Genomic DNA, 25,706 nt, shown 5'->3' with positions numbered 1-25,706 from the left:
GATACTTTGCAAGCCATGTTGAGGTGCTGGTGGATATTGCTGTGGGGTTTACAGTTGTTTTCCATCCCTGCTCTATGCTCCTGTATCTTTCTGGTTTAGATCCGAGACTCCAAAAATTATGCCAGACATCCTCAAGAAGATCGGCGATACTCCCTTGGTGCGAATCAACAAAATTGGGAAGCTCTTTGGACTTAAATGTGAACTTTGTAAGTATCTTCTGGTTAGCTGGAGTTGTAAATGCAAACATTTGTGCTGTCGCAATGATCAATAAGGACCAGTTCAGCCAGGATTTTGGTAGTGTTTGCTGTAAACTCGGCTTGACTGTAAAGCCACTGGCCAGTTCAAAAGAGAAATACAGCATTGGGCTGATTCAGAGCTGATATCTCAAAAGCCTTTTGTTTTGTCACCTGTGTTAAATTATATTTCTTTAATTTTACTTCTGTCATTTGTAGACTGCCCAATTGACAATGTCCTCTGGATTGACATAAACCAGAAACAATAAAAAGAAGCCCAGAAAAATAAAATATAACTAATCACAGTACAGAACTAACTAAATAAATAAACTAGCAGTGCCAAAATGATACCGAATGAATAATTAGTGGGTGTTGTCTGCAACGGGGTGCAAAGGAAGTGGGAAGCTATTGCTGTACCATGTGTGTTTGTGCACCCAGCGAGGCTATAAATTGGCCAGGTGCATTTTCCCCCTGAAAGAGGACTAGACATTAAAAGCTGACGTGTCCCCTCTTTTTGATAAACGGGGGGGGGGGGGGGGATGAAACCTAGTTGAAACATAGTCTTTGTGCTTTCCAGTGGCAAAATGTGAGTTTTTCAATGCTGGAGGGAGTGTGAAAGACCGGATCAGCCTAAGGATGGTAGAAGATGCTGAAAGGGATGGGATTCTGAAACCTGGAGATACCATTATCGAACCAACGTCAGGAAACACAGGTACGGTTGCTTGGGAGTGAGAGCAATTGTAGTGTGACTCTGGGCTGTGTTGCTGGGCATAGCAGTAATGCAGACAGGAGAATAATAGGACAGGGATTGCTGAACAGGTATCTGGGGAGCTTTATTTCTCCCCAAAATGGAAGCATCATGACGGATATGAGAACATTAAGCATGTACTTAATGCTCTCCCATGGAAGTCAGTGAGATAATCAAGCCATATCTCTGGTGCAAAGTCATGGAGCTCTTTGTGTTTACCAAACTGAATGGGAAACACTGTCAGAGCTAGTTTTCCCAACAGTTTACCTTTTAGAATCTATGTTCACTTGCATTTTTTTTTTTTAAAAGGAAACTCATCCTTCTTTTAACAATTCCCAGTCCTTTATTAGATTATGCTTTCAACAGAGCTGTGGAACATTACTCATTCGTATAGATACAATGTGATATCACATCCAGAGGAGAAAACAAGTATGGAGAAAGCTTTAGTTGTCCCTATACGCTGGTACAGTATAATGGTTAAGGACATGAACTATGAGCTGGAAGGTCCCTTGTGTGAAACACATTAATTCAGCCTTGAATTCACTTGATAGCTTTTACTGCGTCTCTGTCAGACCCCCCCCCCCCCAAATCATCAGGGTGTTATATAAACAGCAAATGTCGCCTGATCCTTTTCATTGAAAGTCTTGGAAACTGTTACATCAAAGTGTTGCTTGAAAGCCAAGGACTGATGTTGTGGTTTAATTGATCAGAAGTTGTTCAGGGGCCTTTGAATTCTTAAGTTCCTTGATGCTCCACTTAACACTCAGCAGTCAAGTCAGAGAAGGTAAACCAATGGTAGCCAGAGCTGCCATGACACCTCTGGCTGCAGAGAGACACTGTGAAATCAGAGCTGATTGGCATCAAGAAATGAGGGTCATGCAGAGTGGAAGAAATGGAGGGGGCGGTTGGAAGACTGAAAAAATAAGTGAACACAGAGGAGCTTTTAAAGGGGAACAGAACCATGATCTGTTGTAATGACAGGGCCTAAGCTAATCTGTAACACGGGGGCGTTGTAAGGGTTACTGAGCAATGTATATGAACAGATAGCGTTTCCTACCTAAATGGTAAGCAGTCTTATTGGATTAGCTTTTCACTCTTCTCTTGGGAATCTTTCCAGTGCTGCATAATTCTGCAAACATATTAGAACATCAATACTGCTTTTGTTAAAAAGAACAGTGTGATCTTTGGCATCTCTTAAGATCTAAGCTGTACCTCTTGCTCTCCTGCACTCTCAGAAAACACAGACCGCTCTGTTGTGGTTCTGTTCTGCACAGGCCGAGTTTAGAGTGTTATCATGATTGTTGTTACGTACAAGTGGACACAAAACTTCACAGCAGGCAGTTGTCCTTGTAGTTGAAACAGCCTTAGTTTTTACAGTGAATGTATTGAATGCTTCCTCGCCAATCTCTGAAATGGTACCTTCCAGTGGTTAGCGATATTGCCCCCTGATGTCTGGGGAAAAGATGAAGCAGGATGTAATCCTAAACTGCCATGTGTGTTGGGAGAGAAGCATCCACACAACTAGAAGTGTCTTGAAAGCTTTTTTAACTACAGCCAGAAACTTGGCTAAACAGGCAGTCTGCTTGTTAATATAAAAATGGCTTGTTCTATCAGTATGAGTACCCAGTTGGTCCAGAATGGCGGGGCATACATTTCAGGGATGTCATAACTCAGTGGTAGAACATAAGCTCTACCTACAGAAGGTCTCAGGCTCAAATCCCTGGCATCTCTAGAAAAGCTTGGAAAAGGTTCCTTTCTGAATACCCAGAGAGACACGTCTGTTGTGTAGACCTGCCTTCCCCAAACTGGTACCTTCTCAGATGTTTTGAACCACATCTCCCATTATCTTTGACCGTTGACCATGGTGGCTGGGACTGTTAGTAACTCTAGTCAAAAACATCTGCAGAGCACTATCTTGAGGAAGACTGATATAGACAGTACTATACGAGATAGGCAACTAGTTGGACTCTGTGTAAGGCTGGTTCCTCTGCTCCTGCAAGTAAAGAGTTTTAAAATATAAATGTGTGGCTTCCTTCAGTGATGCGTTTCCTTGGTTCCAGGGATCGGACTGGCTTTGGCAGCTGCAGTGAAAGGTTACCGCTGTATCATCGTCATGCCAGAGAAAATGAGCATGGAGAAGGTCAGAGCTGCTTATCATTTCAGATGCTTACAAATCGTCACTTGTTGTGTAATTGGTTAACTGGGACATCGTTAGCCAGCAACGCAGATGGCTGCATATGGGGTAGATGCTGTTTAGTAAGGTAGTGCTGAAACTTGCTGTTTCAGTGAGGTAGCAAAATGTTTAATGAGGTTCAGGATTTGGACTGACATTCAGTATTTTAAGTTTAGACTGGCATTACGCTGGGAGTAAAATAGCTAACATCTGAATTAATACATAGTGAAAGCCACTCAAAGTCTTATAGCTTAAAGTTTAATTTCCCCATTGCTCAGGTGTTGTGTGGTGCATTTCACAAATTTGTTTTTTTGAAATCAGGTGGATGTTTTGCGTGCTCTTGGGGCAGAAATTGTGAGGACTCCAACTACTGCTAGATTTGACTCTCCAGAATCTCATGTCGGCGTGGCGTGGAGACTGAAAAATGAAATCCCTAATTCCCACATATTGGATCAGGTAAAGAGGCAGAAGGAGAGAAGTACTTCAGATAGCTAGGTCCTAAGTGAAATACAGTCCTTTTCATTCATCGTTCTAATATCTCACTGAAGCTGATAAGTTATAATTCCCAGTTCTCAGGCAAAGGGATGGAAAAGTCCCTGCCTGAAACCCGGGACAGCCTTCACAGGTCAATATAGACCAGTCTTCCCTGACTTGGTGCTTTCCAAGTATTTTGGACTACTCATCCCATCAACATCAGTCGGCAAGACTAATGGTCAGTTATGACTGGAGCTGTAGTCTAAAACATTTGGAGTGGCACAGGTTGGGAAAGGCTGATGTAGACAATACTGAGCTAATAGAACTAATGGCTTGTTTCATTATAAGTCAGTTTCCTATATAATCTTAAGTCAATTGGACTAAAGTTAATTGCACTTAACATGTCCTCCAACTCATACACAATTGTCATCCTGTGGGTGGGGCTCTATTGTGGGCTAGTTAGCCACTGAAGAGGAGCAACCATTGGTGGTATGTAAGGAGCTTGAACACCTCTAAAAAAAATAAAATTAAGTTAAGTGGTGCTGAGACCATAATTGGAACTCCCTTCCTATTGCTATCTGAAAAGTGCCTTCACTGTATTCTTTTTGGTGCCTGCTGAAGACATTTTTATTTAGACAAGTCTTCCCAGGTGTTTAGAAAGTGTGTATGAGTTCTACTTTGTTTTAGCCTATTCTGTTGTGGGTTAAACTTTTGGTATGTTTTAAATTATGGTTCTGAGCATTTTAGTGAGCATTTTATTGTTTTATCTTTTTTGTAAACCACTTTACAAAATCAAGCGGTATGTAAATTTTATGAAATAAAATAATAGTACTTTGGCAAAGAAATACCCCATGTTCTACTCTGGGGGTATATCAGGGAACAGGGCCTTCTCAGCAATGGCCCAAAATTCCAGAAACCAGATCCGTGGAAGATCAGGCAGGTGCTATATGTAGAGATTTTCCAGTGGGCTTTGAAGACTTTGTAACTTTCTGTGGATTAGGTAAATTAGACTGTCAAAATAATGTCCTAAATTGAAACATGGGAAACTCCCTTCTACTGAGTCAGGCCACTGGTCATCTAGCCCAGTTTTGTCTACTGGCAGCTGTTCTCCAGGGTTTCAGGCAGTTTTCCCCAGCCCTGTCTCAAAACACCAGGAATTGAACCTGGCTTCTTTTGCACGTGCTCTGTCATTGAGCTGTGGCCCTTTCTGATAGCATGAGGATTTGAGGTGGTGGGTTGTTCTTGTGTTTACTTTTTAGATTATTATTAAATGGGCTTGCTTTTAATGGTACTTGTACTTGTAATAGCTGCTTTTTGCTATTGTATACTGCCTTGTGGAGGATTCTTCCTTTAAAAAGCAGCTTATAGATTTATTAAACATTTAAATCCATGTGTGTTCCAGCAACAGCCCTCTTTGTAAACATGCCAGACTGTTGTTTTTCTACATTTTCCTTTCATTTTTCAACATAGTACCGCAACGCCAGCAACCCCCTGGCCCATTACGACTCCACGGCTGAGGAGATCCTGCAGCAGTGTGATGGTATGTTCAGCCAGCAGGTAACCCTTGGGCCCCTCATCCTAGATGCTTTGAGAAAAGGAGGGTTCTGGGAAATTGCAAGGCTACTATAGGGCCAGGATGCATAGAGACGTGGTGTCAGTGGGTGTCCAACAGGCCCCAAGCTACTCTTCACCTGAAAGTTTGCCATGCCTGAGAATCATAGAGTTGGAAGGGACCCCAAGGGTCATCTAGTCCAACCCCCTGCAATGCAGGAATCTAAAGCATCCATGACAGATGGCCACCCAGCCTCTGCTTTAAAACCTCCAAGGAAGGAGAGTCCACCACCTCCCGAGAAGTGCTATGACGTCTTTTAATTTGCATGGTGTTCTAACGGCTGGAGGCCAAGATGAGGCTTCAACATTGCTATAACTTAGCAATTCCACAGCACATGCCGGTGCATAAAGTATTTTACAATTCTTATTTCAAATTATTCTCAAAATAGCTCTCTGCAGCTGGTTAGGCTCGGTGCCAATTAACACGTTGCAACAAAGCGGATGTACTACCATGTATTTGTGTCACTGGGTAAATGAGGTACATGTCCGCTTCACACATTATCAAGTACGCCCTAAATGGAGCATTGCATGAGTGTGGGGTGGACCTGCGACATCCACAACATGTGAACCAGTAGCTAGAGACAGTGCTTTACCTAAAACCATCGGTGGAGCTTTGTGCCAGAGCAAAGATTTAGATATTGGTTTCCCATCTTGAAAGCCCATATCTATAGCTCTAAATGAATATCTCATAGATCCATAGATACAGGATTATTGTTTCATTTGCTTATGTATTATTACATGCCCTAGGCTTTCAGGACCTGGCAGGCCAGACAGATTAGTTAAGAAATACATATTAGTAAATAAATACATTTGCTGGCATTTGCTATAGGGTGGAAATGTGAATCTAGGATTCACATAATCTATGGATTCTCTCTTATGTTTATGCAATTAATCTGGGCTCCAGTTGATGTTTTGGGGCATTGTAGGGGGTTGGACTAGGTCATGTTCACAGTACAGTCGTACCTCTACTTACATATTTCTCTGGATACAGAATCTTCGGGTTACGGCCATGGCAAACCCGGAAGTGTATACTTCCGGGTTTCGCCATGCACGCATGTGCAGAAGCGCGCCTCTATTTACATAATTTTCAGGGTGCGAACGGACCCCCGGAATGAATTAAGTTCGTATCTGGAGGGTCCACTGTATAACCTATTGCATTTTTTGCATTTGCTAGCTTAAGGCCAGTAGAGGGAGCTCCCACATAGCATTTTTGTCTGACGAAATGTCTTTCTTCTGCCTGTGCCATACTGAGGCAAAAACCCTTATACCAGAATTGGCTAAAAGACTGTATCCATTCAGATTTGTGTCTTTAATTCTTTTTGGCCATGCAACTGTACACATGTTTCTGCCTCTCTGATAGGTCATGTAGACATGATCGTAGCTGGAGCGGGTACGGGAGGCACCATCACTGGCATTGCCCGAAAACTAAAGGAGAAATGCCCTGAATGCAAAGTAAGTCCCAGGCTAGGGCAGGCATCTCAATCACTGCTTCATCATTTTCCATTGTTTATGGATTTATGTGATCCCGAGACTTATTGGGGTACAGGGAGTCTCATGAGCCTTGTGTTTTCTTCACCCTGCTGTGTTATTATCTCTGTTTGTGAAGCCTTCTGTTCTCATGTTCCAGGATGGGCCCAGGCAGACAGGAATTTCTGCCCTTAAAGCAGGCACTGGGACCTGTGAGACAGGCTTCTCTCGACCAGAGTTTGCTTCCATTCTATTCTACGGCTTCTGGGGTGACAGCCTTCACCATGCACACAGATCTGCCCCCCAAATGGAGCTCATTAGCGGTCATGGTGCCTGGGAAAAGCACTGTGGTGCCATGATGGCATGGATTGCCACCAGCTATATCATTGATTGCTGCCTGTTCACTTGCTATTTGCATTTTTATCCTTGTGTGTGTATGTCTAAGGAAAGTTGGGACTACTTGCACAGGCAGAACATTCTTATGTAGACCAGCTCATTATGTTCATGTTAAGCATTCTTGATGCAAGAGTGTCCTTTATACTGTTGCACACCTTGCGTACGGCAGTCTGGTCATCACTTATTCCTTATCCTTAAATATGCACATGGAAACCCACAAGGGAAAAGCAGTTGAGGAACGATTCTGAGCAGAAAACCAGCAGTCAAGGATAGGGTCAAGTGCCCCAGAGCCAGTCGCCTTGGCATGTACCCCAGAGCCAGTCGCCTTGGCATGGATGTTGAAATCATCCAAAACCAGCAATCCAGGGGTTCCTCAACACCAGCTCTTAGACCAGCTTTGTCAGTTCAGGCAGGGAGACTCTAGCAAGGTGGGCAATAAACCAACAGAATCCCTAGTCTATTCTGATTGCCCAATGCCAGGAACACAAACTCTAGATCAACCTCCCAAACTAGACAGAAATTCCTATACTTTTAAAAATTTGGGCAGAATTGTGTGAAATTTGCCAGCAAGGTCACCCCTTTGGAGAATGTGACTACCACCAATTTTGAGAAAGATGTTTCAAAGAATCTAATAGTTTTATTGTGTCCAACATAGGCATTTCATCCTCACAGGAAACAGAATACTTAGTAGAATCTTAAGAGTAATAAAACACGCTGGACATCTTGTATCCTGTACTGTGATTCCTTACAAAATTATTTGAGTGATATAGAGATGTATGTCACTAAGCACATAATATCATGTTTCCGTCTGCATCACCTGTTGGGGTTATATATATGTAATGAGAGCTAGCATCTGAATGGGATCCAGAGCACACTTGTTGACATTCGCCCTTTCACTAAGCCAAACGAAAGCAGTGTAGGAGCAAGTGAGTTTTTTTAGGTTCTTTAAAAGCAATGATTGACATCAGGTTTGGTGTTTTCCAAGTTTTAATGACAGGGAAAACATCTTTGCGATGCCACAACAATTTTGACTTACCATGACTGATTTAACAATGCTGTTCTTGATAGCCAAACGCTGACTCAATGCTAAAAACTCTCTTGCAGATTATAGGTGTTGATCCCGAAGGATCCATTCTTGCAGAGCCTGAAGGACTAAATAATACAGACAGGACAACTTATGAAGTGGAAGGGATTGGATACGACTTCATCCCTACTGTTCTGGACAGATCAGTAAGTCAGACTCCCCTCATGTGCATGCCTGCTGAACACATCTTGCTGGTGTGTCCATAATTCTTATGTCTTTGTGAAAGGCCTTTTTTGCATCTGATTTCCTGCTGTGAACTTAGTCACGCTTCCTCAGGAAATGCATAGACACTGAGTGTTTAGCTTTGCTTTCCAAGTTTTCCTATGTCCTTTTTCATAGATCCTCATCACTCTTTGTCTTTATTTCCCTGTGGCTACATGTGGCTCATTCCTTGCCAAAATAATGCAGGCAGAGCAAATAATGGAGCTCAGAAATGCATATGCAAATGTGCCTAATATTTTCCCATTGAGCAGTAGAAAATCTGTGGATGTAGTCAGCTGCCTTCTGCTGACTCAGACCATTGGTCGGTCTAGTTCAATATTGTCTACACTGGCAATTGCTGCTCTCCAGGGTTTTTGGGCAGGAGCGTTTAGCAGCTGTACCCGAATATGCCAAGGATTAAATATAAACATCCACCATTGAAATGCAAAATAAAACAACCCCGTTAATATACAGCACAGCAGTTGGAACAGGAGACTGAGGAGATCGAGGGGATGCCTGTTTATGTGGGCAGCAGGAAGACAGTTTCCAGACTTTTCCCAAGAATCTGCCACTAGAATCCATGTCTTCTGTCCCACACTGAATTTCTTGGCCTGCTTAGTATTGACTTAAAGGCCCAAGTGCGGAGACAGGTTCAAGGCTTCATGTTTTTTTGTTTTGTTTCCTCACCCTTTCTTCCAGTTGGTGGACAAATGGTACAAGTGTAATGATGAAGAATCTTTTGCCTGTGCACGCATGCTAATCAGAGATGAAGGATTGCTGTGTGGTAAGTGCTTTCTGAGAGCTATATTTGTATTCGTTGAGAATTGAGTACTCAGGGTGACAGTAACAGTTGAGAAGGAACCTCTTTGCTCTCGAGACCAAGTCATACTTTCCTTTTTGTCACAATAGTGGGTCACTGGTATATGAGTACTGTAAAGCACCACGTTTGGTAGCTTTTGAAAAAATAAAAACAGCAGTAGATTGTTGTGAGGGATGTATTCTTAATTGCCCGCATAGGCCTGGCAGAATAGAAAAGTTTTCCGCAGGCGTTCAAAAGTTGGCACAGAAGGCACCCGTTGTTCAGACATTAGAAGACAATGTCACTTCTTTTAGAATATATATGCAATTAAGCACCTGCAACTGTACCTGTAGTTGCTTCTCTGCTTCAGCACAGAATATAGGCAGCTCTAGTTATAGAGCCCTTTTTTATTTTAAATTTTTTATTTAAAACAAAGATAAAACAACTACATACAGTCAGAGAATCATCTCTGAATACTCCACAGAGCTTTGTCAAAGCATTTATGCTAAAATCATCACAATCTTAACAAACACAAAATGATGCATTATAACCTCCATCGCTTTGGCGGTTCCAACTGAACATTTCCACGAAAGGAATGAGTTTTTGCTGCTATTTGCTGGCTCTTGCAGAACACCAAGCTTTTCTGAACAGAAAGAATGAGGAAATGATTGCTTGGGTTGTTTTCTTCCCTCCAACACCGCTGTTGCCTTTATGATACACATGCCAGTCTTGCTTGTAATATGGCAGTAGCAGAAAGGCAGTCTTGAGAGGAAAGGCAAAAGATTCATTTAGAAAAGTAAGCTCCAAGGTGCTGGAGTTTGTTTGTTTTTTTTGCCAACATTTTTACATAACTCCATTACACCATGTAACAAAATTGAATTTCCAGTGCATTTCTGGGAACAAGTTGTGAGGTAGTGGTTGCACCAGGCTGGTCTACTTAATGATGCCCATCTTATCCTGGGGCGAGTAGGGATATGTCCTTTTTACAGTTATTGATGGATGAGCACTTTGGGGCACCTCTGTTGTTGTTTGAATACTTGTGCTGCTGTATGTTTTTTATGAAATGTTAAGTCACTTTGAGACAACTTTTTTGTGAAAATTGATGAGATGGTGATAATGGATACTTTGTTACTTGATCATTAGGCTCTCCCACTGTTCTTTGTCTCCTTTTACATCTGCATTTTCAAAATGGCTTCCATGCCGTTTTAATGGTGTCCTCTGTCTTCTGTCAGGTGGCAGCTCAGGCAGTGCTATGTCTGTTGCCGTCAAGGCTGCCAAAGAGCTGAAAGAAGGACAGCGCTGTGTCGTCATCCTTCCAGATTCTGTCAGGAATTACATGTAAGTAGGTGTCTTATTTCTCTGTTACTGACACTGAGGTAGGGGACCCTGCCTGCATGACTAGCACTGCCCATTTGGCATTGCACCTCTGAATGTGATGGTGGCAGCAGCATGGCTAAGTGGCTCCAGCACCGCTGCTATAGTGTATGAAAGGCAGCGACTCTGAGCGGCTCCCAACAGAATGTTAAAAACACAATAAAACATCAAACATTAAAAATTACCTGAACAGGGCTGCCTTTGGATGTTTTCTAAAAGTCAGGAAGTTGTTTATTTCCTTGAAATCTGATGGGAGGGTGTTCTGCAGGGCAGGCGCCACCATCGAGAAGGCCCTCTGCCTGGTTCCCTGTAACCCCCGGAAGGCCCTCGGTGCTGGACCTCAGTGTCTGGGCAGAATGATGGGGGTGGAGACGCTCCTTCAGGAATACTGGGCCGAGGCCGTTTAGGGCTTTAAAGGTCAGCACCAACACTTGGAATTGTGCTCGGAAACATACTGTAGGTCTTTCAGGACCGGTGTTATATGGTCTCAGTGGCCACTCCCAGTCACCCGTCTCGCTGCTGCATCCTGGATTAATTGTAGTTTCCAGGTCACCTTCAAAGATAGCCCCATGAAGAGCACATTGCAGTAGTCCAAGCAGGAGATAACAGGATGGGCACTTGAAGTTATGGCATCTCAGATGAGGCCCACCCTCTCACACTCACTGCCATTGCCCCTGTACTGCCCTCCCACCTCAAGCTCACTCACTCAGAGAGACTGCCACTGTTCAGTGACTTTCTTGGGTCTGGACCCCCCTCTGCCAGTTTTTCCACCCATCCTTCCCAATGCCACTTTCATGCCCTAGCCCAGTCATGTTGACTTCTCCCTTGCAGGACTGGTGCCTGTGTCATGGCCCAGTTTGACCTGTGGGTGAGCCAGCCTGATTATATTCTCCTTATGTAGACTTTTACAACTGTCTCACTGAGAACCAAGCATATTAAAAGAGAGCTGTTGATTCTACGTGCAAGCTATGAAATGTTATGCTGTGTCATCCTTTACAGCTTATTTGCTTTTAAGGCAGGTATAACCTAAATTGCTACTTGTGACTTGTTTCGTTTCTTGATTGCTTCCAGGTCCAAGTTTTTGAATGACAAATGGATGACTCAAAAAGGCTTCATGAAAGAAGAGGATGACATTATTAACAAGCCCTGGTGAGGTGACCATGCCTGTGAAGGCTTAGTAAAATAAGTTGCGACCAAAAACCCACCCTTAAATCAAAATATTTTTTCTAATATGGATAGTTAAGTCTACACAAGCTAACTTCATAAATATGTCCAGAAGTAATGTTGCTTTGGATAATTGCAGCTGTTAATTGAAGTTATCTGCCCCTTTCCCTGCATCTACCCCCACCTCAGTCATAAATATTAAAATGGCATCCTAGTGCCTTGTTGGCATTACTCAGCTTTAACTAGGGAGTTTATAGGGCAGTCATTATTCAGTACTAGTTCTGGTATAATCCATTTACAAATTGTGGGAGGAAATTAAGGGTACATTTCTTGCCAGTATGGTATAGTGGTTAAGAGCAGTGGACTCGTAATCTGGTGAACCGGGTTCACTTCCCCGCTCCTCCACATGCAGCTGCTGGGTGACCTTGGGCTGGTCATACTTCTCTGAAGTCTCTCAGCCTCACTCACCTCAGAGTGTTTGTTGTGGGGGAGGAAGGGAAACGAGATTGTTAGCCGCTTTGAGACTCCTTACGGTAGTGATAAAGTGGGATATCAAATCCAAACTCCTCTTCTTCTTCTTCTCTTAAATTCTCTCTCCCCCCCCCCTCTATTTTTGCTGTGATGATTATGCATGGAGGAAGTGAAACTGAAGAGAAAGTCAATGACTTGGCAAAGTCTGAACCTAGGTCTCCAAGATGCAGTAATATTACAACTCATATTGTCCACACTGACCCACTCTAGGCTCCGGAGATATAACAGTGTTTGTTCGTGTTGAAGATACAATTCCAGCTGTAGTAAACTAGGCATTAGATTTTGATTTCCATGTTAATCTGTTGCAGCAAAAGGGTGCTTATGGCACCATATAAGCCAACGGGTTTATAGTGGCATAAGCTTTCATGGACTCAGCCCCACTTTATCAAATCCATGAAGTGCTAACCACAGTTGGCAGGGGTGTGCGAGAGAGAGAGGCACATACACAAACACACAGCGACTGTGAAAAGTACAGGCTGTGGAAATTCTAAGCCAGGCTTAAGGCACACAGAGTGACCCTTCACAACAGCAATAACCCAATTATCCAGATTTTATTATTGTGGTAGGATGGCTGTGTTATTGTCAGTTATGGTCACTTTGCTTAAACTGCATAGGATTGTCACAGACTGTCCTTTTTGCATTCTATGGCTGCTACTTCCATTTCTCTTTTTCCCTATGTCCACTTGTGTATATTCATAGTCGTACCTCCGTTTATGTAACCCTCTGGTTACGTAAACTTCAGGATGTGTGCACGGCAAACCTGGAAGCATTTTACCGGGTTTCGCCGCATGCACAGAAGCGGTCCTCAGGTTGCGGAAACCTCGGGATCCGACTGGACCTCTGGAATGTATCCCATCCACAACCGGAAGTAAAAAGGTAAAGGTAAGGGTACCCCTGGCCGTTAGGTCCAGTTGCGGATGACTCTGGGGTTGCGCACTCATCTCGCTCTATAGGCCGAGGGAGCTGGTGTTTGTCCGCAGACAGCTTCCAGGTCATGTGGCCAACATGACTAAGCCGCTTCTGGCGAACCAGAGCAGTACACGGAAACACCATTTACCTTCCCGTCAGAGCAGTACCTATTTATCTACTTGCACTTGACATGCTTTCAAACTGCTAGGTAGGCAGGAGCAGGGACCGAACAACGGGAGCTCACCCCGTCGCGGGGATTCGAACTGCAGACCTTCCAATCGGCAAATCCTAGGCTCTGTGGTTTAGACTACAGCGCCATCTGTGTCCCTTACAACCGGAAGTACCTCTCTGTATGTATGTATGTATGTATGTATGTATGTATACACATTGCTAACTGAGGACAACTCTTTGTGTGTCTAATACAGGTAGACTATAATCACAAGAGCTTGTGTACTTTTTAAAAAAACTCTTAGTCATTCAGGGGGTACAAGACTCTTTAAAATGTTGATGGTTAACTCTTTTCAAATAGGGAGGTGTTTTATTTACTATTTGTCCTGGCTCTGAGCATCCATATAGTCTCATTTGAGCCAAAATACACCATATGGTGAAAGGTTACCCCAGCCAGCATGGCCAGTCATCAGGAATGATGAAAGTTGCATGCTTTAAACGTCAATCCATCCTAAAGACAAGCACGTGCTCCGGAATACCCTGAACAACCTTTTCTGTTAGTAGGACAGAGGGCACTTAAATACAGTAATTGGCTTCATGAGCGTTTCCAGGAAAAGCTTACCTTAAGATACAAACTACTAAGATGCCACTGTTTCTCGGTCTTTGAATTGCTTGCGTAAATTCCTGGGTGGAGAGTGATTTTATATTTGTTTTGTTTATTTTCCTAGGTGGTGGCACTTGAAAGTTCAGGAATTGTGTCTCTCTGCTCCCCTGACAGTACTACCAAGCGTTACCTGTGAAAAGACCATTGAAATACTCAGAGAAAAGGGATTTGACCAAGTACCTGTTGTTGATGAATCTGGGTATGTGTAGATTTTCCTCCCTTCCAAGTACATCCAGTTTCTAAGTGTATATTTAGTACCTAGGTGCACACACATAGTCATTCCTGCCATTTGGTTTCATCCACCCCTTTTCATGATCCCATCTAGCTTGCTTCTCTGAATTTTCAACTATGAGCCTTCGCCTTCATATTGCTCACCAGATCATTCCCAGAATGTCTCCTGAAATTGGTTGGATGAATGATCAGGCCCCTGATTAGAGACTAATTGGGAGCGAAACCTCCCACCTTCTCTTTTTTTTCTATCCCTGTGCTATATAGGAGATCAACAGAGATTTTTGATTGTCACTTCCGTCACAGGTGTGGCTTTTTAAAATCTTCTCTTAAAATCTTGGTATGGTTTATTACCTTTTGAGGGCCAGAGTCATCTGCTTCAAATGACCCATAAAAGAATTAACTGAGCCTAAATTGCCTCTTAGTCCTGAAGTCACCAGGTATGAAATAGGCCAGGGGGATGGTCAGCATTGCAGGTGGGTCAGACAGGGACAAGTTGCAACGCAGGCAGGATGCTCACTCCCAAAAGTTCATCCCAGTTAACAACGGAAGCTAAACGAGGTTTATTCTGTGACTCTCACATCGTTTGCAATAAAAGCAGTGCAGGCAAAAGAAAGACCAACTTTATCTAACACACAATTTTATCCAAATTGTACAGAATGAGAAACTGGGGAAGTGATGACTGAGAAAGACACATCATATTTGAACTTTCTGTTTACAGCAACAAGGCTTTTTATGTTATCCAAAAGCAACTGTGTTAGGAACTGTGCATAAGTCTTTGTCTAAGCATATAGCTTTGCAAGAAAGTCCAGCAAAGCAAGTTGCTCTGAGTGTTGTACATAAATGGAAAAATGACTCATATTTAATAATAATGAAACGACAATAATATAATAATTATAATAATAATTTATACTGTGGTACGCATTCCCGCAATGTATTATTAATTATTAATTCCTCCTCAGGGTTTATGGCACACATTTTTTGGCAGGGTAGCAATTAGGAAAGGGGAAACAGTAAGCAGGGAAAGTTCCTCATCCCTTCCATTCCAGCTCCCCACACTTAAACTCCTTCCTCCAGAGGTTTATAAAGAAAATGGTGTTGGGATGCTATTAAATAGAACCTGTGGTTTTACCCCTAAGGATTCTGCATGCCCCTGAATTCAAATTGAGAGGGATTCTGTAAATATTGGCCTAAAACATTAAACTGATTAAAAAAAGGAAAGAACCCGCAACTCATCCAGTAGAAAACTGTGTCTAATACCTTCTTCTTTTCAGATTGATTTTGGGAATGGTTACCCTTGGCAACATGCTTTCTTCACTGCTTGCTGGTAAAGTGCAGCCATCAGACCAAGTCAGCAAAGTAATCTACAAGCAGTTCAAAAAGGTATCAAAGTCTTCTGGTGTCTCTTGTTCCTTTCCCTGACCCACACCATTGCTGGCGGGGGGGGGGGGGAGAGGTTTTTGACAAGGGGGAGGTTGTTTGATTAAAATGTATGATGCACATTAAGGAAATTATACACAGTTACACACGGTTTTAGAAACTGTTTTGCTGTAGGGTTGTTCACATGTTACACTGCACACACAGACACAGGCGGTCTCTACACATTTGCAAGGGCTTGTGTGAAAAAGTGAACACAGCTCAACTGCTGTGTACTCTTTGAACATTACATGCGAACAAGGTTACATATACTGATCAACTCCTGTGTACACGATATTGTAGATATGAACACCGCTTACAAAATCTGGATATGCCTACACATGTATTTAAATGCAAATGTTTTAAAAATATTTTACCTGTTTGTGAAAACCCAGGGGTAATTTGTGTGCCGCTGAATAGCATTTGCTGGAAATCACAGCTGGGAAGAGTGTTGTGGCCTCCAGGCTCTGCTTGCAGGCTTCCCACAGGCACCTGCTTGGCCACTGCAAGAACAGGGTGCTGGAGTAGATGGGCCATTGGCCTGATCCTGAAGAGCTCTTCTTATGTTCTTAACAGACTCCATCTGTACTATACAGTTAAAGCACCATACATACCACTTTAAACAGTCATAGCTTCCCCCAAAGCAGTTTAGAAACTGTACAGCTGTACCTTGCTTCTCAAATGTAATCCGTTCCGGAAGTCCGTTTGACTTCCAAAAATGTTCAAAAACCAAGGCGCGGCTTCCAATTGGCTGCAGGAGCTTCCTGCACTCAGTTGGAAGCCACGTCGGACGTTCGGTTTCCAAAAAACGTTCACAAATCAGAAAACTCACTTTGGGGTTTGCGGGGTTTGGGAGCCAAAACGTACAAGTACCAAGCCACGACTGTAGTTTAAGGATGTTGAGAGCTGCTAGGAGACTTCCATTCCCCTCACAGAGCTACAGTTCCCAGAGTGGTTTAAGTCATTCCCTCTTCCCAGGGAACTGGGAATTGTCGCTCTGTAAGGGAACTAGGGATCTCCTAACAACAGAGTAAAAAGATTAAAAAAAAAATACAGAGTAGTATGTTAGCACAGCAGCTGATGTGTATCTATGTGTACTAGAGTCGGGATACATTTAGCCCATCCCAAGTCAAACAGTCGTACCGAACGCCGCAAACCTGAAAGTGAGTGTTCCAGTTTGCAAACGTTCTTTGGAATCCGAACGTCCGACGGGGCTTCCACGGCTTCCGATTGGCTGCAGGAACTTCCTGCAGCCAATCAGAGGACACGCTTTAGTTTCCAGACATTTTTGGAAGTTGAACGGACTTCCAGAACAGATTCCAGACAGAGGGCCTTCTCGGTAGTGGCTCTCACCCTGTGGAACACCATCCCATCAGATGTCAAAGAGATAACAGCTACCTGACATTCAGAAGACATCTTAAGGCAACCCTGTTCAGGGAGGTTTTTAATATTTAATGCTGTACTGTTTTTAACACTTGACTGGGAGCCGCCCAGAGTGGCTGGGGAAACTCAGCCAGATGGGCGGGGTATAAATAATATATTATTATTATTATTCCGTTCGACTTCCAAGGTACGACTGTACAGGCCTGGGGAAAATGACTGAACTCTGAAGAAGGGCAAACATGCCTAGCAATTCATGCTAGTAATATTTTAACACAATACAGATAAATAGGGACAGTTGGAGGGTATGTTAGTCCCATTTTGATTTTGGTCTCAAGAGTTTGAGTCTTCCCGGTGGATAATGAGACTCTTGGCATCTGGTGTTGTAATTTTTTAGCAGGCACAATAGTTTTCTGCAGGATTTTGGCAGCTGATTCGTGGCAGTATTAGGATGGCTGGATCCACAAAGCCTTGTTTGGAGGGGAATGCAAACTATGGCAAAGTAAAACCAAGATGCAACACTTTGGGTAAAATTACCATTAAAAGCTTGTTTGCAGCACATAACTGAAATAGACAGCTACATACTCTGTGAAACTGCAGCTGCAATCTTGTGCGCGTTTATTGGGGGGGGCGTAAATCCAATTAAACTAGTGACATTATTGTAGTTTACTTTGGTCAATGTCAGTGAAATGTTCTGCCTATTAAATTCTCTAAATAGGAAGCATGGACATTCATTGGGGGTAGTCGTCCCCCCAGATGAACTGTAACTCTCAGATTCTGAGCTTTTATTTTTCTGAAAAGCGTTTGTAGCAGCTGAGATGAGAGGCAAATTGTGCCGGCACAATTCTCAAAATATTTTGTGAGAAACTGCTCTTGAATCTCAGTTTTTTACTTTGCCTCACCCTGAAAAATATCCTGCAGACGCACAGAGCTGGAAGAGCTGCACTTTACAGCTTGTCACAATCCTAAGCAAATCTGCTCAGAAGCTGGTCTCCACTGAGTTCCTTGAGACTTACTTGAAGCCTAAGGGAACTTACATGCAAACCAAGGTGTACCTTAAAAGAGACACTTCTACTTCGCATCAAACTAATGCTTTAGCAAATATATTTTCTAATTGTTAAAATTCTGAGGCTAAAATGTAACCCTGCACCGAATCACTTCATGTTTTCTACTAATGCTTCGTGGTCACATTAAATGAATTTAATTTCTTCCCTAGCTATCAATTGAATCACCGTGCAAAATGTATAATCTGGTGCGTAATTAAGCAACGTAGCTTCTCTCCTCTCTTAAGTGTAACTGGTGTTCTTACGGTGGAGGGGCCCATGTTGCCTAGTGGCAAATAGCAAGGTCACATAAGCTGCAGTCTGCAGGCAATTACCACACCAAAAAAAAAGAGAGCTTCTGACGCTGGGAAAAAATAGCCCTTTTGGACTGGAGGCCAGCCGCTTCTGCAGTCAAATGTTCATCCCCAGGTTGCGGGATTGGGGAAGAAGGATGCGACTGGGTTTAAAGATGTGTGCTGTTTGCCTCTGGATAAAAAAATTCAAACCCTGTATTGTTTATTCCTTTTTATGGCTAAAGCCAGGGCTGTGGACCTTTTGCCCTTGTGCCATACAAACTTGGCAAAATGAGCAGATGTTACATAATTTGCATAATTTATTCAGGTTGCAGAATTTTTGCCTTAGCATGGAATGTTGATTATCCTGGCACAGAATTTTAATCTGTACTGTTACTTTTTAGAAAGTAGAGTATACCCAGCCCTGGCTGTAGTTCCTAGTTCTTTAGTGACAATTTCTGGGGACTGTCTTCCTTTCTTCTGTGAGCTCAAACACTGTTGCCTGGAGTGTCCCTCCTTCATACAACTCCTTTACTCTGTAACCAACATTACCACTAATAATTTCATTCCTTTTTAAAAGATTGCTAATGTACTACAAAGAAATGTGATAAAATGGCACTTTTTAAAATTTTGAACCATAAACTCTGTCAATCTACTTTAGATGTTTTGTCACTGAAAGAGAAAATCTTGAACAGCCTTATTATTATAGAAGAAAATTATTGGGTATGCTTACAGTTGATTCGGTTTGACTGAGAGACTGAGTTGTTCCAGTAAACCAAGAAAAGGTTCTTTCCATTATGTTAAGATACAGTCACTCCTAAATTTATAGTATTATATTACATTTAAAATTACGAAATCCTGATGGGTCTTTGTAAGCATAGATCGTGATGGATTGCCATAATGGTATTGGTGATTAAAAAGTGCAGGAAGGCTCCTGTGAGTATAAATTGAAAGCAACTGAATTAAAATACAGCGCTGTTGTGCTTAGTGCCTCTGTTCTTGCTCTGTCTGCTTCACTCAGAAAATCTTATTTCCTACTGAATTGACAAGTACTGGCATTCTTGGCTCACAAGCCTAGAATCTAGGATAATAATGATGATGGGCAGAAAATGTAGATTTTGTGTGCTTGAATGTTTCGGAGGACATTGTTTCAAGCCAAGTTGGTATGGATAAAATTGCCAGCTTTATAGACTACAGTGATAAGTCCCTACTTTCTGTTGTGTGAGACTGAAGAAAGGCCAAAGGATACCACAGCCTCCTGTCCCTTTCTCCTGTTGTATCTGAGCAGCCTTGTTTTGAGGACTGAGCTGATCTCAGTTGTGTTTCACAGGTTCACAGTTATGAGTTGGCGCCAAAGAACTGTAAGTGGAAGGGAAATGCCTGCTAGTGACCTGCCAGTAAAGCTTGCACAGGAGTTTGTGTGCTTCTGTGATAGGTTTTGTGGCACAAGAGATTGCACAAGCGCTTGTTCAAGTGTTCACTTTTCTCACATGGTGCTCTAAGCTTAAAGCTTGGTGAAAACCTGGGATGGGGAGACTGTGGCCCTCCAGGTGTTTTGGATGGCAGCTCCCACCTGCTGCCACCATTATGGCCAATGGTCAAGGATGATGGGAGTTCATCAAGCCACTGGTTCCCCATCTCTGGTGTAAAGCAATGTTTTCATATGCTGAAGGCTCCTCCGGCTTGTGGAAGGGCCCTTTTGGATCTAGGCCACAAAATACAGGCAGCTTAGATAGTGCCTTTTTCATCCTGCAAGTTTCTTTTGATTGATTGAGCCATAGTATTTTCTGTTTTCCCACAGCTCACGTCAATAGCAATACATTTATATCACAACTCCTGAAGTCCAACTCCCTGTCAAAGTGAGATATCTGCTACTGCAGCGCCTGTAATACTTGGCCATCTAGACTTTACTTAAGTGGCCTGGGTATTCATTGTTTTGCTGGCCTATATTGCTAGGAATGAAAAGCAATATCCCTGTGGGGAAATTCAGTTCTGGAATATGGACTTGTACTTTGTTTCTACTGAATGGCTTTTATAGTTTTTCCTCAGACCTCTTATTTTGTCCCAAATCGCCTCCTTCCAGCTCTTATTGCCAGAATTGGAAAATAAACCACTAGTAAAGGTGTGTGTTTCTGAACTTGCAGTTGCTGTGCTTTAAGCAGAGAGAACATGTGGCTCTCATTGGGTTTTTACATTACCATGCTCTACAGACATTTTTTTCTTTCATTCCACTTCTCTTTAAAACACCAACATTTAACATGAACACACACACTGAAAAATAAAGATTCATATGATAACTGCCATATAATGACGCAAATACTACTTTCAAAAGCTTGTTGGATTGGGGTGCTTATCTATCAAACTTGTAAGGCTATATGCAGTTGGTTTTAAAGTCTGTTTCTATTTGCAGATTCGTCTGCAGGACAACTTGGGGAAGCTCTCCCATATTTTGGAAATTGATCATTTTGCTCTGGTGGTGCACGAACAGATTCAGTGTAAGTAGAAGACCTGGCAATAATCCTACTGTCTCTACCACACTCCCCGTTGACTATATAACATATAATAGCAGTTAATGGCAGTGAGAATCTTCTGTATCTTATATAGGGCACATGAAGGAGCCACAGGATATTCTCCACACATATGAGGGTAAGAAATAAGCTATGCTAGTGGAGGCTAAGATTCTCACTATGCCAGTTCTGGGTTAGACAGGGGAAGTGCCCAATGCATACATACCCTGGCCTCCCATTTCTTTGGTGCGTCTCCAAGAGTACAATGTCTCATGATATGAGTAAGTGTTTGCAGAATCCAGCCTCATATGCTGTTGCATTGCTAACTTAGTTGCAATCCTCCCTGAGTTGAAAATCAACAGTTTCTCACCTGCCGGAGTCGTCCTCTTGTAATTTGGGTTGCCTTTCTCCAACAGAGCCCGTGGTCTGTTGGTGCCTCAGTTGGTGAATGTAGGCAGGGGAAAGTGGACATTCTGGTCCCACCACATTCTGTTGTCATGGTGGTGGTGCTTCTGCTGCTTTCCACTGCATTGTCCTTCACAATTTTTATTTTAACTGAGGTGCAAGGCAGAAGACAGAGGACTTGAAACTCCTGCATTTGAACTAGGACTAGGCAGAGCACAGTGGCTCTATCTAGGGACGCCTCTGCTGTTTGTGCTCTGAAGGTCTTAGTTACAAGATGACAGGCTTTGAGGCCTAACCCTACTTACCCCGTTGAATTTAGTAGGATGTACTTCTGAGTGAACATGAGCAAACAGGATGGTTAGACATGGATATCTATGCCTCTATCAACATAAAAAGCTTAAAAAATATGATGTGGAACAAGCAGAAAGACTGGTGCCTCAACAACTAAATAATACACTCCATGCATGCAAAAGCTACAGTGCCTTGCTCCATTTACCTATGAAATGCTCCTTGCTTAGTGCTCTTTGTCTAGAACATATGGTTGTGGTGTTAAGATGACCGAGTCAGGCAAATTGCCCTTAGGAGATGGTAGCAATCCCATATTCTTCATTCACTTCCTCAAAAATGCCTGTTTGGTGCACTGACACCATATTGACTTGAACTGAATGCTAACACTGCAGTGCCAACAGCATAGGCAGGACCAGTTACCAGGAGCAGATTAAGGAAGCCATCCTCTCCCCTTGTACTGATCTTGAGAATGCCTCGTATCAATGGCAAGCTAGGATCTGCCTACTATACTTTAATTTCGGTTGCTTTTTTTGGTCTTGTATTTTTAAATTAGTTTTATAGAGGAAAAGTACATATATTTTCAATAACCAAAACATATACAGTGCAGGAGAAGATACTCAGGCCTTGAGACACAAGTAGTAGTTTGAAAATTGTGTATGCTAGGGTTTGGTTCCTCAACTTATGCCTTGTCATGTTCTTCTCCCCTCTGTAGATCACAGCAATGGCCAATCCAGCAAAAAGCAAATGGTCTTTGGTGTTGTCACAGCAATCGACTTACTCAACTTTGTGACTGCCCAGGAGCGACGAAGAAAGGCAACCTAATTTCAAGAAGCACATTGGTGGCAGCTGCTTCAGTAGCTTTTAGGGTTTTAAGTATCTTTTTTTCCCTCTTCCCATTTTTGTTAAGACAATCTCAATTTGATTTTATTTTTTTAATCTAACCAAATAAACCAAGCATCATTAGTGGAACCACATGGGTTGCAAGCAAGGTTCTGCAGTCATAACTTCCAGTATGTTAAGGAGCACACTGAAAAAGTAACCCAAACTGAATTTATGGTAGTCATCAGGATCGCTGCTGTTCAGTGAGAGGTTGTCTCCTCCACAAAGATTGGTTCTCTTTTGCTATGATACAACTGAGTTGCAGAACCCAGAACTGAGGAACTAGCAATAATGGCTGGGGTGACCAAACCGTTAATGTCTCTGATAGTGGCCACATGGGGTTCTCCCCAAAGCACACCGTTCCTGCTTTCATGAGTGCAATGTACCTTCAAACTCTTCCTCACTAGTGTTGCAGGCTTGGGAGGCCTAGCTGCAACCTTAGGCATCTTATTCACCTTACAACCTGCTAGGTGTCGAGGCTCCTGTCTTCTGTACTGAAAATACACAAAATAACATCCAGGCCTTCAGTTCTCCCTTACTAGATGTTTTATATCCTCTTCCGCACTCGGGGAAAATCGTGGACATGGGGCACACTGCAAATTATCTCTTTGTGTTGCCAATTTACAGTCTGGATTATTGTCTGCACGTTGCTCATAAGGTAAACAGATGTACAGCAGCAACATCAAAGAACACTAAATTCTCCATTGCTTTAGGTCATTGACTCTGCCAGGTGTAATATGGAGAGTTTTTATTTCCATTAACCTAACCTTGGACAATTTGACTAATAGACTATTGAACACCAAAATTATTCTATAATAGCCACCCTGCGTAGGCCAAATAAAGTTTAACAAATGCCCTAATCTTTCATGGAAAGTCTTAATGATTATTCTTAGCTAGAAGTATGTCTACATTTGTTATATTGTGTTGCTTTATGCCAGCTTCTGTTCTACTTTGCACATGAGTAAGCTAATGTTGTGTTATGTTTGGCTTGGGGGTGTTATGTTAGTCTTTATGGGGGATACGGGAAACACATTTGGCTCTTCATTTACTCAGGTGAATTTGTTTAATTGAATTGATGTCGTTTTCCCTTCTGCGACTTCCTCTAATTTTCACTGGAAATTTTTAAGAAGCATGATACCGATACTGTGATTTGATTTGTTTTGTTTCTTGCCGTTCTATCTATACTTGTGTTTTATGTCAGAAAACCCTCTTGTTACAATCAAACATTCAGTGAAGTGTGCATAAGAACATTGGTTTCATGTAGAAAACTCAGATTTATATATAAAACTTACCTCTAGGTGCTTTCTTAGTGTAAATTCAGTTTGGTCCAGTTTATATAGCAGATGAAATACCCGTTGTCCAATATTTTGTTCAGTATTGTAATCACCAAGAATTAGCATTTTAGCATTATGAAAAAAGCAAATCCATATGTTTCTAAAAGTTTTGTTCCAAAAAAGCTAAATAAAAATTATTTCATTTCTGACAAACTAACTAGACTGCACAGTTTGTTATTATCGTTATCATCATTAATTTTCTTGTCTTTGAAGTACTTCTGACTGCAGACATATGGGTCCTGAGGGGGTGAATCACCTTGATCCTTTGTTGGGTGGCAGGGATGCATTGTGGCACCAAACATATTTTTGGAGTCAGTTTTCAGTCCAGCACAAACTTCAACCAGGCCCTGTGTCTGGTTGGGTTGGGTATCCAGAAAACAATATCCATATGCCCATATACATGAAATCTGAAATGGAAGCTAATTCTTGCTTGTGCGGTTATAATACTGGTTGTAGCATTGTCTGGTCTGCCAAGTTGGGAGTACATTACTGTGGAGGGTTTTTGTGTGTGTGTTTTTTGGTTTTTTAAATTGATCCTGGAGCCCTTAATCTGATGGGATTGACAGAGGTACATACGGTATTGCCTCTGTCTTTGGCAGATGCGCCTAATGTATTTGCACTAATGCAGATCACTCAGCTTGGGTGGGTGTTAAATCGTGCATCCTTGGAGGAGGATGTAGACCAGACCATGAATTGTTCCTGAAGTGACCTTGATCTTCATGTTTACAAAACCAGAGAGGAGGCCGGCTTTATAAACTGTTGTACCGCAGCATCTCTGCACTCTCACTGAATTTCTTCATGCAGCATTTCCTTCTGTTTCTTGAATGTCTCCACAAATGTGGTAGAGGATGTTGGAACTGCTTGCAGCCACAAATAGGTTTTGTGGGTCAGGAGGAGTGGGCAGACTTCAGGATTGTTTTGGGCTACTTCTTTTTTAAAAAGTAGAACCCGAAGATTGGCCAACCCTGAGCCATATCTAAGAAACATGCGGACAGAATGAAATAAGATAATGCATTGGAGTTCATTCTGAACCTAGGAATTAGTTTTCAGTACTGGACTTAAGGTCCTTTCACGTGTAAGTCCACTCTTGATTAACTTTTGCAGCAGCCTAGTTTAGGTGAGCAGCCTAGTTTATTTCTTTAGTTAAGACAGCCAACTCAGTAACACTGCTGATTGCTGAAAATTCATCAGGTATCGACCAGCAGACACTGATCTACATTCTGTCCCCTCCCTATCTCAGGTGCACTGAGATGTTAAAATGGCTGGTTTATTCTTTCCTTTTTAGGAAAATAGGGTCTAGTTTGATGGAGATGGAGCCAGATGGTGCCTTTTTTAAATGTCAGTGCATCAGCTGACTGATTAAAAATGAGGCTGCCCTCATTCACCCTATTACGTGTAGGTGAAACAATAGGGTTAAGTTGAGCACAGTGTGTTCTGTGCTGTACTTGTTCTGTAGATAAATAGAGGACTTCAGTCCACAGCATTACTTTCATAAGTAATAAATATCCCCTTAGAAAAATAGTTCTGTGTCTTTACCTCTCAATTACTGGGTTGTCTGAGGAGACAAAGTTTAAAAAGATTACAAGTCTTTCCCAAAATCACCAGGAGTCCTTTCAATAGAGGGTGCAATTAATGGAGAAAAATATATTTAAATTTTGTAACTGAATGCCACAATGATTAATATGGCAAGCTTTTTCCAAACAACAACCACCTACCTATATTTGCGGCACAGTTGCTGGGAAAGTTTCATCTACATGAGGAAAAGAGGAAGGGCGCGATTCTTTTAAAAGTGAAGCGCCATTCTGCCCGCCCCCCCAAGATTTCCCCAAGAGCCTGTGAGAGGATTCTCCTCCTCCTGCCACCATACCACCTAGCAAATCAGCTGATGCCTTCAAGGAGCTCCCCATGCTGTGGGATATTACCCAGGGTTCATGTTT

The 25,706-nt window shown here is 42.4% G+C and overlaps 1 protein-coding gene across 6 annotated transcripts in view; it reads left to right on the top strand.

Annotated features, from left to right (window-relative positions):
• Nucleotides 1–23,926, top strand: part of LOC114596126 (cystathionine beta-synthase) — a 39,791-nt gene extending 15,865 nt beyond the window's left edge. For 3 of the 6 annotated variants that reach the window (XM_028727285.2, XM_077927370.1, XM_028727292.2), the window contains 16 exons: nt 100–206; nt 811–945; nt 3,042–3,121; nt 3,476–3,610; nt 5,099–5,168; nt 6,600–6,691; nt 8,207–8,332; nt 9,087–9,171; nt 10,419–10,524; nt 11,632–11,709; nt 14,061–14,195; nt 15,499–15,607; nt 18,237–18,272; nt 20,767–20,851; nt 20,961–21,002; nt 22,269–23,926. In XM_028727285.2, the coding sequence (XP_028583118.2) occupies nt 100–206; nt 811–945; nt 3,042–3,121; nt 3,476–3,610; nt 5,099–5,168; nt 6,600–6,691; nt 8,207–8,332; nt 9,087–9,171; nt 10,419–10,524; nt 11,632–11,709; nt 14,061–14,195; nt 15,499–15,607; nt 18,237–18,272; nt 20,767–20,851; nt 20,961–21,002; nt 22,269–22,378 (1,531 nt within the window). In that variant the 3' untranslated portion in view covers nt 22,379–23,926. The remainder of the gene's footprint in view (nt 1–99; nt 207–810; nt 946–3,041; nt 3,122–3,475; nt 3,611–5,098; nt 5,169–6,599; nt 6,692–8,206; nt 8,333–9,086; nt 9,172–10,418; nt 10,525–11,631; nt 11,710–14,060; nt 14,196–15,498; nt 15,608–18,236; nt 18,273–20,766; nt 20,852–20,960; nt 21,003–22,268) is intronic. The other 3 variants (XM_028727287.2, XM_028727288.2, XM_028727289.2) reach the window with 3 other exon arrangements.
• The last annotated feature ends 1,780 nt before the right edge of the window (nt 23,927–25,706 follow it).

The sequence above is a fragment of the Podarcis muralis genome, chromosome 4 (genome assembly GCF_964188315.1).
Source record: "Podarcis muralis chromosome 4, rPodMur119.hap1.1, whole genome shotgun sequence".
Lineage (NCBI taxonomy): Eukaryota > Metazoa > Chordata > Lepidosauria > Squamata > Lacertidae > Podarcis > Podarcis muralis.
Note: the sequence above shows the minus strand (reverse complement) of the source record. Positions and strands in the feature narration are given on the sequence as shown.